At 50.9% G+C, this 20,001-nt stretch overlaps 2 protein-coding genes across 8 annotated transcripts in view; one reads left to right on the forward strand and one right to left on the reverse strand.

The window, feature by feature from the left end:
* The window catches only part of CEP70 (centrosomal protein 70), a 280,741-nt gene extending 275,549 nt beyond the window's left edge, over nucleotides 1–5,192 (forward strand). For all 7 annotated transcript variants that reach the window (XM_073634557.1, XM_073634554.1, XM_073634550.1 and 4 more), the window contains 2 exons: nucleotides 4,467–4,546; nucleotides 5,068–5,192. In XM_073634557.1, coding sequence (XP_073490658.1) covers nucleotides 4,467–4,546; nucleotides 5,068–5,132 — 145 coding nt within the window. In that variant the 3' untranslated portion in view covers nucleotides 5,133–5,192. The remainder of the gene's footprint in view (nucleotides 1–4,466; nucleotides 4,547–5,067) is intronic.
* Nucleotides 5,193–13,580: 8,388 nt separating this feature from the next.
* The window catches only part of ESYT3 (extended synaptotagmin 3), a gene marked incomplete in the record, with an annotated part of 62,587 nt that continues 56,166 nt past the window's right edge, over nucleotides 13,581–20,001 (reverse strand). Inside the window, 6 exon segments of the mRNA XM_073634559.1 lie at nucleotides 13,581–13,940; nucleotides 14,814–14,863; nucleotides 17,006–17,111; nucleotides 18,781–18,912; nucleotides 19,258–19,347; nucleotides 19,456–19,931. Coding sequence (XP_073490660.1) covers nucleotides 13,904–13,940; nucleotides 14,814–14,863; nucleotides 17,006–17,111; nucleotides 18,781–18,912; nucleotides 19,258–19,347; nucleotides 19,456–19,931 — 891 coding nt within the window.

The following is a 20,001-nucleotide window of genomic DNA, read 5'->3' on the forward strand; positions in this document are numbered from 1 at the left end:
GCGTCTCCTTCACTGAACCCCGCAGCCACACGCGTCTCCTTCACTGAACCCCGCAGCCACACGCGTCTCCTTCACTGAACCCCGCAGCCACACGCGTCTCCTTCACTGAACCCCGCAGCCACACGCGTCTCCTTCACTGAACCCCGGAGCCACACGCGTCTCCTTCACTGAACCCCCGCAGCCACACGCGTCTCCTTCACTGAACCCCCGCAGCCACACGCGTCTCCTTCACTGAACCCCGCAGCCACATGCGTCTCCTTCACTGAACCCCGCAGCCACACGCATCTCCTTCACTGAACCCCCGCAGCCACACGCGTCTCCTTCACTGAACCCCCGCAGCCACGCGCGTCTCCTTCACTGAACCCCGCAGCTCCTTCACTGAACCCCGCAGCCACACGCGTCTCCTTCACTGAACCCCGCAGCCACACGCGTCTCCTTCACTGAACCCCCGCAGCCACACGCGTCTCCTTCACTGAACCCCCGCAGCCACACGCGTCTCCTTCACTGAACCCCCGCAGCCACACACAGCTCCTTCACTGAACCCCCGCAGCCACACGCGGCTCCTTCACTGAACCCCCGCAGCCACACGCGTCTTCTTCACTGAACCCCGCAGCCACACGCGTCTTCTTCACTGAACCCCGCAGCCACACGCGTCTCCTTCACTGAACCCCGCAGCCACACGCGTCTCCTTCACTGAACCCCGCAGCCACACGCGTCTCCTTCACTGAACCCCGCAGCCACACGCGTCTCCTTCACTGAACCCCGCAGCCACACGCGTCTCCTTCACTGAACCCCGCAGCCACACGCGTCTCCTTCACTGAACCCCGCAGCCACACGCGTCTCCTTCACTGAACCCCCACAGCCGCACACATCTCCTTCACTGAACCCCGCAGCCACACGCGTCTCCTTCACTGAACCCCGCAGCCACACGCGTCTTCTTCACTGAACCCCGCAGCTACACGTGTCTCCTTCACTGAACCCCGCAGCCACACGCGTCTCCTTCACTGAACCTCGCAGCCACAAGCGTCTCCTTCACTGAACCCCGCAGCCACACGCGTCTCCTTCACTGAACCCCGCAGCCACACGCGTCTCCTTCACTGAACCCCGCAGCCACACGCGTCTCCACTGAACCCCGCAACTACACGCGTCTCCTTCACTGAACCCCGCAACTACACGCGTCTCCTTCACTGAACCCCGCAGCCACACGCGTCTCCTTCACTGAACCCCGCAGCCACACACGTCTCCTTCACTGAACCCCGCAACTACACGCGTCTCCTTCACTGAACCCCGGAGCCACACGCGTCTTCTTCACTGAACCCCGCAGCCACACGCGTCTCCTTCACTGAACCCGCAACTACACGCGTCTCCTTCACTGAACCCCGGAGCCACACGCGTCTTCTTCACTGAACCCCGCAGCCACACGCGTCTTCTTCACTGAACCCCGCAGCCACACGCGTCTTCTACACTGAACCCCCGCAGCCACACGCGTCTTCTACACTGAACCCCCGCAGCCACACGCGTCTCCTTCACTGAACCCCGCAGCCACACGCGTCTCCTTCACTGAACCCCGCAGCCACACGCGTCTTCTTCACTGAACCCCCGCAGCCACACGCGTCTTCTACACTGAACCCCGCAGCCACACGCGTCTTCTACACTGAACCCCGCAGCCACACGCGTCTCCTTCACTGAACCCCGCAGCCACACGCGTCTCCTTCACTGAACCCCGCAGCCACACGCGTCTCCTTCTCTGAACCCCGCAGCCACACGCGTCTCCTTCACTGAACCCCGCAGCCACACGCGTCTTCTTCACTGAACCCCGCAGCCACACGCGTCTCCTTCACTGAACCCCGCAACTACACACGTCTCCTTCACTGAACCCCGGAGCCACACGCGTCTTCTTCACTGAACCCCGCAGCCACACGCGTCTTCTACACTGAACCCCCGCAGCCACACGCGTCTCCCTCACTGAACCCCGCAGCCACACGCGTCTTCCTCACTGAACCCCGCAGCCACACGCGTCTTCTTCACTGAACCCCCGCAGCCACACGCGTCTTCTACACTGAACCCCGCAGCCACACGCGTCTTCTACACTGAACCCCGCAGCCACACGCATCTTCTACACTGAACCCCGCAGCCACACGCGTCTTCTACACTGAACCCCGCAGCCACACGCGTCTTCTACACTGAACCCCGCAGCCACACGCGTCTCCTTCACTGAACCCCGCAGCCACACGCGTCTCCTTCACTGAACCCCGCAGCCACACGCGTCTCCTTCACTGAACCCCGCAGCCGCACACGTCTCCTTCACTGAACCCCGCAGCCGCACGCGTCTCCTTCACTGAACCCCGCAGCCACACGCGTCTCCTTCACTGAACCCCGCAACTACACGCGTCTCCTTCACTGAACCCCGCAGCCACACGCGTCTCCTTCACTGAACCCCGCAGCCACACGCGTCTCCTTCACTGAACCCCGCAACTACACGCGTCTCCTTCACTGAACCCCGCAGCCACACGCGTCTCCTTCACTGAACCCCGCAGCTACACGCGTCTCCTTCACTGAACCCCGCAACTACACGCGTCTCCTTCACTGAACCCCGGAGCCACACGCGTCTTCTTCACTGAACCCCGCAGCCACACGCGTCTCCTTCACTGAACCCCGCAACTACATGCGTCTCCTTCACTGAACCCCGGAGCCACACGCGTCTTCTTCACTGAACCCCGCAGCCACACGCGTCTTCTTCACTGAACCCCGCAGCCACACGCGTCTTCTACACTGAACCCCCGCAGCCACACGCGTCTTCTACACTGAACCCCCGCAGCCACACGCGTCTCCTTCACTGAACCCCGCAGTCACACGCGTCTCCTTCACTGAACCCCGCAGCCACACGCGTCTTCTTCACTGAACCCCCGCAGCCACACGCGTCTTCTTCACTGAACCCCCGCAGCCACACGCGTCTTCTACACTGAACCCCGCAGCCACACGCGTCTTCTACACTGAACCCCGCAGCCACACGCGTCTCCTTCACTGAACCCCGCAGCCACACGCGTCTCCTTCACTGAACCCCGCAGCCACACGCGTCTCCTTCTCTGAACCCCGCAGCCACACGCGTCTCCTTCACTGAACCCCGCAGCCACACGCGTCTTCTTCACTGAACCCCGCAGCCACACGCGTCTCCTTCACTGAACCCCGCAGCCACACGCGTCTCCTTCACTGAACCCCGCAACTACACGCGTCTCCTTCACTGAACCCCGGAGCCACACGCGTCTTCTTCACTGAACCCCGCAGCCACACGCGTCTCCTTCACTGAACCCCGCAGCCACACGCGTCTTCTTCACTGAACCCCCGCAGCCACACGCGTCTTCTACACTGAACCCCGCAGCCACACGCGTCTTCTACACTGAACCCCGCAGCCACACGCGTCTTCTACACTGAACCCCGCAGCCACACGCGTCTTCTACACTGAACCCCGCAGCCACACGCGTCTTCTACACTGAACCCCGCAGCCACACGCGTCTTCTACACTGAACCCCGCAGCCACACGCGTCTCCTTCACTGAACCCCGCAGCCACACGCGTCTCCTTCACTGAACCCCGCAGCCACACGCGTCTCCTTCACTGAACCCCGCAGCCACACGCGTCTCCTTCACTGAACCCCGCAGCCACGCGCGTCTTCTTCACTGAACCCCGCAGCCACACGCGTCTCCTTCACTGAACCCCGCAAGCTCCTTCACTGAACCCCGCAGCCGCACCCGTCTCCTTCTCTGAACCCCCGCAGTCGCACGCGTCTCCTTCTCTGAACCCCCGCAGTCGCACGCGTCTCCTTCTCTGAGCCCCCGCAGTCGCACGCGTCTCCTTCTCTGAACCCCGCAGCCACACGCGTCTCCTTCACTGAACCCCGCAGCCACACGCGTCTCCTTCACTGATCCCCCGCAGCCACACGCGTCTCCTTCACTGATCCCCCGCAGCCACACGCGTCTCCTTCACTGATCCCCCGCAGCCACACGCGTCTCCTTCTCTGAACTCCGCAGCCACATGCGTCTCCTTCACTGATCCCCGCAGCCACACGCGTCTCCTTCACTGAACCCCCGCAGCCACACAATGTAATCCTTGCTGTGTGTTCTCTGCGGTCCATTTCGAATTATATTGTCAACCCCCCCCCCACTGTGATATCATACCAGTCCATGTCATTGTTAGTCAGGCTGAAAAAAGACACAAGTCCATCTAGTTCAACCATTAAAAAAAAAAAAAATCATACAATCCCATATACCCAATCCTATACCCACAGTTAATCCAGAGGAAGGCAAACCCCCCCCAGAAAAGCATGATCCAATTTGCTACACCAGGGGAAAAAATTCCTTCCTGATCCCCCAAGAGGCAATCGGATTTTCCCTTCTCGGATTGTCTTCTCTGTCCCCTCATTCCAGCCCGGGCCTGAATCTTCCTGAATTCTCTCTCCTCTTATTGCAGCATCATCAATAAGATCCAGGAACACGAAGAGTTCTTCCCGGCCTTCGAGGATCTGGTGAAGGGGCTGCTGGATATATTAGGTGAGTCGCTGTATTCAGGTCCATCTCCTTATAGGGGGTCACAGAGCACAGGGACTCTCAGCAGCCAATCAGATTCTATCACTGATTTCACAACCATACACAGAAATCAGATTGGTTGTTTTGTATTCCTGCGGTCTGCACGTCCTCATCGCCGTTCATGCTGACTGTATGGAAGACCTCAGCCTGTATGGGGCCCGGCTCTGCCATATTGTCCTCTAAGAATCAGAGCCCCGGGTCCGGGACATGGATAATGAGCAGATCTGGACTCTGCTGCTTTGGCTGTCATGGGTGGGATTCCTGTATTATATCATATCCCAGGAGAGGTGCATACAGAGTTCAGGCATAAAGGATCACAGGTTGAATGCACAGGATCCTGCAGACCCTTCCTCCAGGGCAACAGGTGCAATCCAGAAAAGTTTCCTTGTAATCACATTTGTCCCCCCCTCCTCCCCCTTATAATCAGATATGCCCCCCCTGGCCCACCCCTCCATTATTCCCTGATTGTCATACATTACCTGCAGAAATCCGTCATCTGGAGGAGATTCTTCCCGAGGTGCTCAGGCTGAAGGCGCTGGACTCACGGTGACAACAACCCCCATCCATTCTATTATTTATTTTTATACTTTAATAAACTTTTGTACGGTGACAGTGTGTGTGGCGGCTTTACCTTCCTTCTCCAATCCACAAATCTGAGTACATCCTACCACCCACAATGCTGTGCTCAGCCCCAGAGCAGCCAATAGCCAGGCCCAAACACCATCACATGGGTGGGGCCTACCAGAGAAACTACCAACCATATAGTGAGGCTCAGGGGCAGAGTAACTATAGGCACCAAATGGGTACAATGGGGGGAGGGGGTGACAGAATCTGTTATGTGCAGGTGCACTTTTAAAAACTGAATTCACACTCTTGGGCCTTGTTCACACTTGCTTCAGAATGCGACATTGGACTCTGAATGCCAATCAAAGCTCCTCCCACTAACAAAAATGGCGACCTTACAGTCCTGGCCATATGTTGTGTTCACTTCATAAATTATTCCTCATGTTACTTTCTTGGTGCTTCAAAGTTTCTCCAATCCCCCCATAGAAGTCTATGACAAGCAATCCCCCCATAGAAGTCTATGACATCCAAACCCTCCATAGAAGTCTATGACATCCAAACCCCCCATAGAAGTCTATGACAAGCAATCCCTCCATAGAAGTCTATGACATCCAAACCCCCCATAGAAGTCTATGACAAGCAATCCCTCCATAGAAGTCTATGACAAGCAATCCCCCCATAGAAGTCTATGACAAGCAATCCCTCCATAGAAGTCTATGACAAGCAATCCCCCCATAGAAGTCTGTGACAAGCAATCCCTCCATAGAAGTCTATGACAAGCAATCCCCCCCATAGAAGTCTATGACAAGCAATCCCTCCATAGAAGTCTATGACAAGCAATCCCCCCATAGAAGTCTATGACAAGCAATCCCTCCATAGAAGTCTATGACAAGCAATCCCCCCATAGAAGTCTGTGACAAGCAATCCCTCCATAGAAGTCTATGACAAGCAATCCCCCCCATAGAAGTCTATGACAAGCAATCCCTCCATAGAAGTCTATGACAAGCAATCCCCCCATAGAAGTCTATGACAAGCAATCCCCCCATAGAAGTCTATGACAAGCAATCCCCCCATAGAAGTCTATGACAAGCAATCCCCCCATAGAAGTCTATGACAAGCAATCCCTCCATAGAAGTCTATGACAAGCAATCCCCCCATAGAAGTCTATGACAAGCAATCCCTCCATAGAAGTCTATGACAAGCAATCCCCCCATAGAAGTCTATGACAACCAAACCCTCCATAGAAGTCTATGACAAGCAATCCCTCCATAGAAGTCTATGACAAGCAATCCCTCCATAGAAGTCTATGACAAGCAATCCCCCCATAGAAGTCTATGACAAGCAATCCCCCCATAGAAGTCTATGACAAGCAATCCCCCCATAGAAGTCTATGACAACCAAACCCTCCATAGAAGTCTATGACAAGCAATCCCCCCATAGAAGTCTATGACAAGCAATCCCTCCATAGAAGTCTATGACAAGCAATCCCCCCATAGAAGTCTATGACAAGCAATCCCCCCATAGAAGTCTATGACAAGCAATCCCCCCATAGAAGTCTATGACAAGCAATCCCCCCATAGAAGTCTATGACAAGCAATCCCCCCATAGAAGTCTATGACAAGCAATCCCCCCATAGAAGTCTATGACAAGCAATCCCCCCATAGAAGTCTATGACAAGCAATCCCCCCATAGAAGTCTATGACAAGCAATCCCCCCATAGAAGTCTATGACAAGCAATCCCCCCATAGAAGTCTATGACAAGCAATCCCTCCATAGAAGTCTATGACAAGCAATCCCCCCATAGAAGTCTATGACAAGCAATCCCTCCATAGAAGTCTATGACAAGCAATCCCTCCATAGAAGTCTATGACAAGCAATCCCCCCGTAGAAGTCTATGACAAGCAATCCCTCCATAGAAGTCTATGACAAGCAATCCCCCCATAGAAGTCTGTGACAAGCAATCCCTCCATAGAAGTCTATGACAAGCAAACCCTCCATAGAAGTCTGTGACAAGCAATCCCCCCATAGAAGTCTATGACAAGCAATCCCTCCATAGAAGTCTATGACAAGCAATCCCCCCCATAGAAGTCTATGACAAGCAATCCCCCCATAGAAGTCTATGACAAGCAATCCCCCCATAGAAGTCTATGACAAGCAATCCCCCCATAGAAGTCTATGACAAGCAATCCCCCCCATAGAAGTCTATGACAAGCAATCCCTCCATAGAAGTCTATGACAAGCAATCCCCCCATAGAAGTCTATGACAAGCAATCCCCCCATAGAAGTCTCTGACAAGCAATCCCCCCCATAGAAGTCTATGACAAGCAATCCCTCCATAGAAGTCTGTGACAAGCAAACCCTCCATAGAAGTCTGTGACAAGCAATCCCCCCATAGAAGTCTGTGACAAGCAATCCCCCCCATAGAAGTCTATGACAAGCAATCCCTCCATAGAAGTCTATGACAAGCAATCCCCCCATAGAAGTCTATGACAAGCAATCCCCCCATAGAAGTCTATGACAAGCAATCCCCCCATAGAAGTCTATGACAAGCAATCCCCCCATAGAAGTCTCTGACAAGCAATCCCCCCCATAGAAGTCTATGACAAGCAATCCCCCCATAGAAGTCTATGACAAGCAATCCCCCCATAGAAGTCTATGACAAGCAATCCCCCCATAGAAGTCTCTGACAAGCAATCCCCCCCATAGAAGTCTATGACAAGCAATCCCCCATAGAAGTCTATGACAAGCAATCCCTCCATAGAAGTCTATGACAAGCAATCCCCCCATAGAAGTCTATGACAAGCAATCCCCCATAGAAGTCTATGACAAGCAATCCCTCCATAGAAGTCTATGACAAGCAATCCCCCCATAGAAGTCTATGACAAGCAATCCCCCCCATAGAAGTCTATGACAAGCAATCCCCCCATAGAAGTCTATGACAAGCAATCCCTCTATAGAAGTCTATGACAAGCAATCCCCCCATAGAAGTCTCTGACAAGCAATCCCCCCCATAGAAGTCTATGACAAGCAATCCCCCCATAGAAGTCTATGACAAGCAATCCCCCCATAGAAGTCTATGACAAGCAATCCCTCCATAGAAGTCTATGACAAGCAATCCCCCCATAGAAGTCTATGACAAGCAATCCCTCCATAGAAGTCTATGACAACATTCGCTAACAGCGCCTGTAACTTTTGAGAGGCTTTTATTCGGTTAGCTTTGCTTGGGAGGAATTGCAGGTATGAGATATCCCAGGATGCACTGGGAAACCAACAAGTGAACTAGAAAGAGATCATCAGTAGTCACTTCTGGTTCATGTGTATATATTCTGGGAGTGTCTGGTGTGGAGCAGCAGGAAGGTGAGCGGGGTCCGGACTGGAGCGAAGCAACTAGCAGACGGCACACGTGGTGTACAGCACGGGGAAGGTGAACGGGGATCAGAGAGAGAGGAGTGAGTGATGGAGGATCAGCAGAGCTGGGGGTCCAGAGCAGGAGAAACCAGCAGATTTTGCACACGGTGAGCAGAGTGGGAGCAACATAGAGGGAGGTGAGCAGGAGCTGGAGAGAGGGGGGGATCAGCAGAGCTGGAGAGAGGGGGGATCAGTAGAGCTGGGGGTTACTACTGAGGGGGGGGATCAGCAGAGCTGGGGGTTACTACTGAGTGGGGGATCAGCAGAGCTGGGGGTTACTACTGAGGGGGGATCAGCAGAGCTGGGGGTTACTACTGAGGGAGGGGGGTATTTGCCAAGCGTGAACAAAGCATGTAGGTTGGCGCTTTATTGCATGTTTTAAAGTCAAAGCAAATGTAAATGAGCTCCAACAATCCCCTGCGGTACATTACACTAGGAATGGGCCGCCAATGACTTTTCTTTTGCTATGTGCCTTGCATGTGACTATACAGCACATCTGGGAGCCAATCACAGTGCAGATAAAGGGGGGTGCCTTGTGATGTCACACGTGTTTTACCACAATGAATCCCAAGGGGTGGGGGAGGGTATTCTGTACAGCTGTAATAAAAATGACATCATATTGGATGTCTGGATAAAAACATTGGAGTGGTCTTTGTAATAATCGGATCGATCTTTGTAATAATCGGATCGATCGGTGTGGAAGGACGAGATGTACTGAATGTTGTTTTTTTACTTTCACATCACCGTTTCTCCATCTAAAGTGAATGTCAAAGTTCAAATGCATCATAAACTGCATGTAAGTTTGTTGTGTGCGGCGAATGCAGTAAAATCAGATCTTCTCTGCAGACTGAAGATTGTATATTGCAGGGAAAAAAATGTGAATGAGGAAATACCACATCAAGGCCACTAGATGGCGCCCAATATCAGTGGCTGATGGAGGAATCACATTGAAACTTCCTATAAAGCCTGAATTAAAGGTGAACTCCGCCCTGTTACATCTGTATTCAGGTATAAGATGGGCCCCCCCTGTGATAGCCTGTGGGAGTTCTTCTGTCACTTTTGAAATCAGTGCAGCTCTGCAGGGATCCTCCTCCATGTCCTCCATCTACAGAGATCTGGGAATGAATAAACTCCACCATGACAGATGATCTCCTAGTTCTCAGAGATCACCCCACTCAGTCCATTGACACTTCCTCCAGATCTCCAGCTGAAAGCCTCGTACCTCAGTACAGACACAGAGCTGGAGGGATAGACTGCGGGAGCCGCCCACTGATCACAGGTGCGATGCTGTGCAGACTAGGAGGGATAGTCTGCGGGAGCCGCCCACTGATCACAGGTGCGATGCTGTGCAGGCTAGGAGGGATAGTCTGCGGGAGCCGCCCACTGATCACAGGTGCGATGCTGTGCAGACTAGGAGGGATAGTCTGCAGGAGCCGCCCACTGATCACGGGTGCGATGCTGTGCAGACTAGGAGGGATAGTCTGCGGGAGCCGCCCACTGATCACGGGTGCGATGCTGTGCAGGCTAGGAGGGATAGTCTGCAGGAACCGCCCACTGATCACAGGTGCGATGCTGTGCAGACTAGGAGGGATAGTCTGCAGGAACCGCCCACTGATCACAGGTGCGATGCTGTGCAGGCTCCTATACACAATAATAATAAATGCTGAGTGTTTCCTACAAATAGATGTACAGATATTATTCTTCTGTAAAAGGTGGACTGAGCCTTGAAGTATAACCAGAGGCATTTTTAGTATTGGGTGGAGAGGAATTAGAACCCCTGCCAGTTTTTTATTGCTGTGTCGCCATTGGGTAGATTCTCACTCTCTCTGTGTGTTCTGGTGACAGTTATCAGTAAAAGAAAATCCCAAATGTTGGGTTGTCTCCAGAACAGGAATAGAGGGGAAATCTTCCAATGGGGACACTCCTTCTGGTGGCTTTCCTCACTTCCTGTTCTGGCTATGAGATAGGAAGTGAAAAGAAATCTCCTCAATGGGGACACAGATGGCCAAAAATATATGACAGGGACTCTAATCCTCCCTTACTCTATCCAAAGTGAAAAAAAAGTTTTGCCTATAGTTCTATATATATATTCTATAGTTCTACTCTAACCACTTACGGACCGTCGGTGGTCATTATACAGCGGCTGTTTGAAGTGGAATGCAGATAGCGGTCATATCCCCGGTATCCTCTTCAAGGGCGGGGGGTCCTCTTCAGATAAAAGTGGTCTCTGCTGCTGATTCGTCAAAAGATCACTTTTATTGGGGGAGGGGGAGGGAGAGGCCCCCCCCCCCTGGCGCTCCAGTAGTCTCCTCCACTTACCGGAGCTGTTGGTAGCGCCGGAGAAGATCGTGTCCTCGCCCCGGTGATGGCTGTCGAGTGAGGGAATGATGGACGCCGCTCAGCTCCATGTCATTGGATGACAGAAGAGACGTCACTTCCTCCCATTGGTCTTAAAGGGGACATTTTTTCTTTTTTATTGCATTTTAGTGTAAATATGAGATCGGAGGTCTATTTGACCCCAAATATCACATTAAAGAGGACCTGTCATGCTTTTTTTCTATTACAAGGGATGTTTACATTCCTTGTAATAGGAATAAAAGTGATCAAAATTATTTTTTTTTTTAAAAAGGACAGCGTAAAAATCAGAGGTGTGACGAGAATCTTCAGGGCCCCGGTACAAGAAACCATGAAGGGCCCCCACCAGAGGCACTGCTGGGTCTACAAAGGATCTCAGGCTAGAGCCCATAGCATTGTAGCAAGAAAAGAAAGTCATACACATGTATACAATATACAAGTGTGTGTGTATTATATATATATATTGTTACATATCTGAGTGCGGATCCTCCTTAGATCAGTGTCCCCAGAGAGCTCCTTACATCAGGGTCCCCAGAGAGCTCCCCTTACATCAGGGTCCCCAGAGAGCCCCTCCTTACATCAGGGTCCCCAGAGAGCCCTCCTTACATCAGGGTCCCCAGAGAGCCCCTCCTTACATCAGGGTCCCCAGAGAGCCCCTCCTTTCATCAGGATCCCCAGAGAGCCCTCCTTACATCGGGGTCCCCAGAGTGCCCCCCCACACTTCCAGAGGTTCCCCTGTATCTGGCTGGTCACCGCTGTCTGTGCACCTCCTACCCCCAGCACAGGGGGAGGTGGCGATCGGCAGCTCTATGGTGAATGTGGACCACGCAATCTCTCTGGGGCTTGTAGTTCTCCTTCTGAGTGTATAGAGAGGGGAGGGGCCTCTGACCCGGGCACCTATCAGCAAGAGCGTATAAGAAGAGTAACTCACTTGTACACTGAAGAGTGAAACTGATAGGTGCCTGGGTCAGAGGCCCCTCCCCTCTCCACTCTATACACTCAGGAGGAGAACTACAAGCCCCGCCCCCCCCACCATAGAGCTGCTGATCGCCGCCTCCCACCTCCCCCCACTACATCCCAAACTGAAAGCCAGGGGTGCAAGGGGGCCCCCCCACAGCGGCAGAACGGCAGGGCCCAGTGACAAGTGCGACCCTGAAAGTTCCACCACTGGTAAAAATAAATAAATAAAATAAATAAGGAAAAAAAATTGAAAGCGCCCCGTGTTCAAAACACACATGTGAGGTATCGCCGCGGTCGGTAGAGCGAGATCAATAATTCTATCCCTAGACCTCCTCTGTAACTCAAAACTGGTAACCGGTAGAAATATTTAAACGTCACCTATGGAGATTTTTTAAGGGTCAAATTTTGTTGCCATTCCACAAGCCGGCGCAATTTTGAAGCGTGACGTGTTGGGTATCAATTTACTCGGCGTAACATCTTATCTTTCACAATGGAAAAAAAAAAAATGGGGTAACTTTACTGTTGTCTTATTTTTTAATTTTAAAAAAAGTGTATTTTTTCCAAAAAAAGTGCGCTTGTAAGGCCGCTACGCAAATACGGCGTGACCAAGTATTGCAACGACCGCCATTTTATTCTCTATGGTGGCTGGAAAAAATAAATATATATGTTTGGGGGTTCTAATTTGTAATTTTCTAGCAAAAAAAAAAAAAAGTTAAAATCCTTTAAACATAATGTCTGAAAAATAGTTAAGGACCGGGTCTAAAGTACAACTAAAGGCAAAACTTTGTTTTCATTTTGGATAGAGTAAGGGAGGGTTAGAGCCCCTGTCATTTTTTTTTTTTTGGTGATCTGTGTCCCCAATGGGGAGATTTCTTTCCACTTCATATCCCATCTCCCCAATGGCGACACAGATCGCCAAAAAAAAAAAAAAAAAATAGAGTAAGGGAGGGTTAGAGCCCCTGTCTATATATATATATATATATATATATATATATATATATATATATATATATATATATATATATATATATATATATATATATATAGACAGGGGCTCTAACCCTCCCTTACTCTATTTTTTTTTTTTTTTTTTTGGCGATCTGTGTCGCCATTGGGGAGATGGGATATGAAGTGGAAAGAAATCTCCCCATTGGGGACACAGATCACCAAAAAAAAAAAATGACAGGGGCTCTAACCCTCCCTTACTCTATCCAAAATGAAAACAAAGTTTTGCGTTTAAGGCTGGAATGTGTCTGGAGGTGTCAGTGTGACCTCAGCGAGTCTCCTCCCCCATCCTCAGGATTCAATCTTCTGATGAGGCAGCAGCCTTGGAGGTGAAGCAGATCCACAACCCCCATCATACCGTCATCTCTGATTTACCCCCTTCAGGGAGAGCGCCCCCTATCTTCAATACCCAACACAATCAATCCTCGTTCCTCTATCAGCCCAGCTCTGTCACTTATCGATCGTACACTTTAATATACAAGGAGTAAAGTGCAGGAAGACTTCTCCACCATGAAAGGTCACAGCTTCCGTGTGCTGACAACGCCCGGGGGGGTCATCCTCTGGCTAGCTGATGATTAGCATGGTCAGCCCAGCACCAGCAATACACAGGAAGATGGCAGATCTCCAGACATGTGTGTGAATGGGAGTGTAGGGGAAGCTCGGTGTTCATTTTTGCTCTTCAATAAAAGCAGAGCGGACACAGAGGATCATTGAAAATCATTTTATTAATTATCGGAATATCGGCTGATTCATTAAAGCGTTCTGTAAATAAATAAATGGATTCCTGGAATGAGCGGAGGAGAACGGTGACGATCTGACGTTATGGGCGGAGCTCTGTACTCCAAATATTTATATATAATACAATTTACATCAGAAAATAAATATAGCCACGCCCCCTCGGGGTTCCGGCGATATAAGAGGATAAAATACATCTTCAGCTCTGTAATTACAAATATACATATTTACATCGGGGGGGGGGGGGGGGGGGGGGGCTGTTGGGGGAGGAGTCTTTCACATTCCAGGTGTCGGTCAGGAGGTCGGTTGTCCATTGGCTGTCAGCTCAAACCTGCAAAGAAAGAGAATCGTCAGTGATGGCCGACCTATCAATTCCTCAGCATCTGATAGGACGGTGGCTCTGCTCATAGCAACCAATGAGATTCTTCCTAGGACCAGAGGAGACACTGAGACTCAGGAAAGCGACAGTCAAGGGAAATGTCCTCCTCCACCATAGAGCTCCTCCTCCCCCAACTCCTCCACCATAGAGCTCCTCCTCCCCCAACTCCTCCATCATAGAGCTCCTCCTCCACCATAGAGCTCCTCCTCCCCCAACTCCTCCACCATAGAGCTCCTCCTCCCCCAACTCCTCCATCATAGAGCTCCTCCTCCACCATAGAGCTCCTCCTCCCCCAACTCCTCCACCATAGAGCTCCTCCTCCACCATAAAGCTCCTCCTCCCCCAACTCCTCCACCATAGAGCTCCTCCTCCCCCAACTCCTCCATCATAGAGCTCCTCCTCCACCATAAAGCTCCTCCTCCCCCAACTCCTCCACCATAGAGCTCCTCCTCTTCCTCCACCATAGAGCTCCTCCTCCCCCATCTCCTCCACCATAGAGCTCCTCCTCCACCATCTCCTCCACCATAGAGCTCCTCCTCCTCTATAGGAGCAGCTTCTCCACCCATAGAGATCTTCTTTTCCTATATAGGGCTCCTCCTCCTATATAGAGCCACTCCCCCTCCTATATAGGGCTTCTTCTTCTCCTTCTCCTCTTATGTGGAGTTTGTCTGGGCAATTTGTAAGTCGGGAAGTGCGCTCCGGGGTCACCAGTCTATAAAGATCACCCGGAGTGGATTATTTATTCCCCTCTAAAGTCGTATAAGAACAAATATTTTCATATTCCGGTCCTCCTCAGAGGTGAACGTGTACAAGAACACAACTTACCAGTCGGTGATTCCCTGATCTACATCCATCTGGGACAGATCCACCAATACCTGCAAGAGAAGAGAAGACGTGGTCACAGCGGGGTCCAATCTCTGCTCGTCCACCTGATCCGAGCCCCGCTGCCCAACCTGCGGCCCCCTCTGTACACCCCCCGGGGCCCCCCAGGTGTCAGTGGCAGAAGCATTGATTTGTAAAAAAAGTTGCAATAGCCGTGATCTCGAACAGTCTCATCACATGACCTCAGTCTCTGACGGTCTCCTATTACATCTGTAGAATGTCTATAGGAGTGGGGGTTCCCCTTTTTTTATTTCTTTCCCCTTTTTGTGTGTTGTCTGTTTGTTGTTTGATTTGTTCATTTGTTTGTTCTGTTAGGAATGTTAAATGGGAGATTATCTGTAACTAGAGAGGTATTGTAAAGACGTAACGTGTATAATCTGCAGATGATGCAATTTGTCTTGGTGATCAGCTGTATTGTTTGAAAGTTTTAATAAATAATGAAGATTTAAAAGAATATCTGCAGTCTGAGCCGATAGTATTACATATAATGAATATTCGGTGATGTCCTGCAGACGATGCTCCTTAAAATGGTCTACAGACTCGGCAGAAGTTCCAAAAGGGACAAGAAGATGTCCACAAGCCAGATGTGTTTAGAGAGTTAATAATTCTGTGTTTGGTGGATGGTGGAGAGTCAAGTCCCCCTAATGATCTATTCTAGTATTTGGACACTCTTTACTGTTCTACTGTATGGCCCAAAAGTCTGCGGAGACCTGACCCTCACACATATGAGCTTCCATTCCAAAACCAAGGGGGTTTCCTCTCCAACCATGGCCCATTATATGGAGTTGCCTCCTCTCCCCATGACCATTAAGGTACCTCCCTCCCCCACATTTTCCATTATGAGATCCTCATGTCCATTCGTGAGGTCAAGTACTGATGTTGAATGAGAAGACCTGGCTCACCATTCCAATTCATGCCAAGGTGATCAGTAGGGATGAGGTCAGTTGATCAGTAGGGATGAGGTCAGGTGACCAGTAGGGATGAGGTCAGGTGACCAGTAGGGATGAGGTCAGGTGACCAGTAGGGATGAGGTCAGGTGACCAGTAGGGATGAGGTCAGGTGACCAGTAGGGATGAGGTCAGGGCTCTGTGCAGGACACTTGAGTTCCTCCACACCAAACTGGTCACACTGTGTCTTTATGGAGCTGGCTTTGTACACGGGGGGGGGGGGGGCAGTCATGCTGGAACAGAAAAGGATCCGACTCATGGCCATTATTATGGAGAAGGCATTTGTGAGGTCAGGTACTGATGATGTTGGATGAGAAGATCAGGATCACTATTGGTGTTCCAATTCATCCCAAAGGTGATCGGTAAGAATGAGGTCAGGGCTCTGTGCAGGACACTCGAGTTCCTCCACACCAAAATGGTTACTATGTTTTTATGAAGCTGGCATTGTGCAGGGGTGGGGGGGGGGGGGGGGGTAGGGTTTCACCAAACTGTTACCATAAGGTTGGAAAAACACAATTGACTACAATGTCTTTGAATGATGGAGGATTACCAGGACTCTTCCCTGGAGACACCTGAACTCCATGTGGAGGGGGGGGGGTCTACATACATAAGATCATACAGTGTAGATCCCCCCCAGGGAGGCCAATAGAAGGAGCTGTGAGTCGATTGACATCCCTGGTCCTGACTTCCACCCTGTTCCGGTGATGTCACTTCCACATCCACGTTCCAGTCCAGTCCTCTGCCATCCCTGGACAGAGAGGCACCCTATCCGGCTCTCATCTTCCCCAGCTTCTTGGACCGTTTGTGTAGCACGTGGGATGGCGGGGATCGCTAGGACTGATCAGTACAACGATGGATGTGAATTTCTCTTGCTCCCTATACTTTCTTTTAACCTGGTGCAATAAATGACTTTATCATACTACACTTAGTTGTCGCCTCCCCCTCTCTGCTTTCCACAGTGTAGATCCCCCTGCAGCCCATTAAGGGATACCTTACTTTAGTTATAGTATACAAGGAAGCCTTTATGTAGCTGGTAATGTGGATTGATGCTTTTTCCCCATCTGTCCCGTTCACCAGGTCATGTGACTTGCACCATCACATGATTACGCCCCAAAATGCCCCCCCCCCCCCCCCCCCCCCCCCCCCCCCGATGACACCCTGACCCTTCCCATCAGATCCAGCTCTTACCTTTCCCATCTCTTTCCTCTCATGTGACCCGAACTGCCTGTTGTTCTTTACAGCGATGTCCAGCATCCGCTTCTTCACATCTTCCAGAGAAACCAGAAACTCAAACCTGCCAGACACAAGAGGATGGAGTGACACTTTTACCTCTACAATCCCAGGCTTGGTGTGAGCCTCTCGTCCTCCAAGCCTGGAAAGTGATTGTGCAGCATTATCTATAGAGATTGAGGTGTAGCCATGACTGGTTTGCCTCTCCTCAGCTTCCCTCACCTCCCGCTGAACAAACATCAGATATGAAAAATTGTATCAGGAGATCGGAATGTCGGTTTGCACGGATTTTAGCTCACATGTGCAAAGATGGTTCAAAGTATCATCAACAGATTCCTCAGACAGACAACTGGTAGAGGATGCAGAATGGGTTGTCAAACTACCAATTACATGGAAAAGATTGATTGGGGCTAGTAGAGGTTTCTCATCTTCAGTCAGGTTTGTTGAAGACCTTTCACGGTTTCTCCAAGCCAAGTCTTCAGTTCTAATGAGTGTCGGGAAGATTTATAACCATACCTTAAGACACCTTCATCCCATCACCATGAAATGTGTCAAGCAGATGTCAAAGAACAGGATGGGAGGGATGAAAGCTGTAGAACCCTCCCTGTTTCTTGTTCCATCAACCCATCCTGTGTGTCCAGAAGATACCTCAGCATTAACACCATAAATCACATTCATTCAATCACCATGGAATGCAGGGACAGACTGAGCAGGGGGAAGTAGCCCCGACCAAGCCGCCCTGGATCTCCCCTGCAGTCCCCAGCTGCCCCTGCCAGCCAGTTTGGGATTCTGGAGTCGGTACAACAGGCGCTGTCCAGCCCAAACTGCCCGGTGAGCAGAGAGGTACCTGGAGCGGAGCTTCAGCCTGGGATGGGGGGTCGGAAGGAAGCAGGGAAGAGGGGGAGCAGGAGGGGGGCTAAATCACTGCACCATGGAACTCCGGGTTGTAAAAGTTGCCAGTCAGCCCCTGATGGAATGTGTAGATGTTGATTGTCCAGGAACAGAATGAAAGATGTGAAAGTTGTGGAATCTTCCCGACACCAAGCATGGGATGATGGAACTTGGGGGGGTCTACAATTTTTGCACCTCCCATTCTGTTCGTGGACAGTCAACATCTTCACATTTCATGGTGATTGGATGAAGGTGTCTGGGCTCTCTGTATGGATAGAAATGTTGGGGTATCTTCCGGACACTCAACAGAACTGAAGTGACTTGAAGGAGCTACGAGACGTCTTCAACAGTACAGAACAAGCCCAACTGGATGTGACATCCTATTACTAGATATACCCTGACCTGGATACTTAATAACCTTCACAGAGATGAGTTACATTCAATCCAAATACCACGGGGGTGGACAATGAGAGGATAATGAAGAGAAGATGATGAAGAGACGACGAAGAGACAACAAAGGAATTACTTCTTCATAGAAAGCCATAATGATTTCAGGATCAATTGGCCACATTAAAAAAGTAAGCTGCCGGGTTCACATATGTGCGGCGGCAGTTCCCAGCCTGGGGTCCGATGCGTCCCTGTTTACCGGTTCAGGTGCGAATCATGTCCGAATTTTTGCCTGAATTGGCACCTGAATCGGACCCAAAGACGCACTCACTCACTCACCTGTCATTAGAATTAGATGTGTGGAAACCCTCATTTAATTTGCACACATGTGAACCCAGCCGGAGTGTTTTTAGTGTTTTTAGCACTGGTCTTGGTCTTCAATCATAAACTCTCACCTCTCGTTGTAGATGGGATGGAGGGTCTTCTTCTTTACGGAGGTCTTTTTGCGGCTGGCCCACCTCCGGTCCGGCAGCAGATAAATTCGGACGTAGGGATCTGCGCCATGATTGGAGCACTGGATCAGGTTCCTTGGTGAGAATAAAATTAAAATGCATCAATTAAAGATCAATAAATCATCCGATTGTCCTCACTGGACATCACAAAGTAGAATGTTGTAGGTGTGACTTGCTATAAAGTTGCAATGTACATTCTTGATCACTGGGGGAGGGGAGACTGAGAAAATGCTTCCTCCTACTTGCAGCAGACTGATGACATCATCTCAGCCTAGTCAAATCACTGACTAGAGTTTAAGGACAGCCTTCTATGGATAATATGTTCCTGTATATAGTGACATGTCAGGAATATTTATGTAGATTAGGTACTGATAGGTCCACTTTAAGCTGAACGAAGACTTGGGCTGTGCCATGACCTACCTGCAGCCGTTGACGGACACGACGAGGCAGTGCCGTAATGACGCGTATCGTATGGAGATGTTGATCTCACCAAGCAGCAAGCCGGTACCGCTGAAAGACAACAAAGACAATGGGGGAGTCAGTGTACATCATGAGGGCCCCCGGGGGCCCCATCTCTCCAGTGACTTATCAGGAAAGGTTTCTGCACAGATCACACACCTGAAGTCCTCATTCAGATCAAAGACGGAAGAGCCCATGGAGTTGAGGGACATGAGGCTGGGTGCAATCCTCTGCAGGTGTCTCAGTTTGGGGGTTTGAGGGGCGGAGGGGGCCTTGCTGTTTCCAGCGCTCTGGTTGGCTTGCTGGTTCTGTTCGGGGGCGGTCTGTACTCGATGGGTACTGCTGAGGCTACTGTCCCTCCGGAGCACCTTGTTCTGAGGGATCGCCTTGTGCTGCGGGACCACCTTGCTCTGCTGTGGGGTCACCTTGCTCTGTTGTGGGGTCACCTTGCTCTGCTGTGGGGTCACCTTGCTCTGTTGGATGCAGTGGACCTGATTCTGGGGGGCATCAGACGTGCTCTGGGGCTTCCTGTGGGGTTTTTCTTGATTCGTTCTCTTGATGGAGACCGGTCCGTGCTTCAGGGAGTTAATCCCAGCGTAGACGCTGTCGGGGTCGGGGTCCTCTATCTGCAGAATCTGAAAACAGAATAAATCATTCGACAAAATCCTCCATGAATGTTCTCTATCCTCCGACAGACAAAATATA

Source organism: Aquarana catesbeiana, linkage group LG06 (assembly GCF_042186555.1).
Source record: "Aquarana catesbeiana isolate 2022-GZ linkage group LG06, ASM4218655v1, whole genome shotgun sequence".
In the NCBI taxonomy this organism is placed as follows: domain Eukaryota; kingdom Metazoa; phylum Chordata; class Amphibia; order Anura; family Ranidae; genus Aquarana; species Aquarana catesbeiana.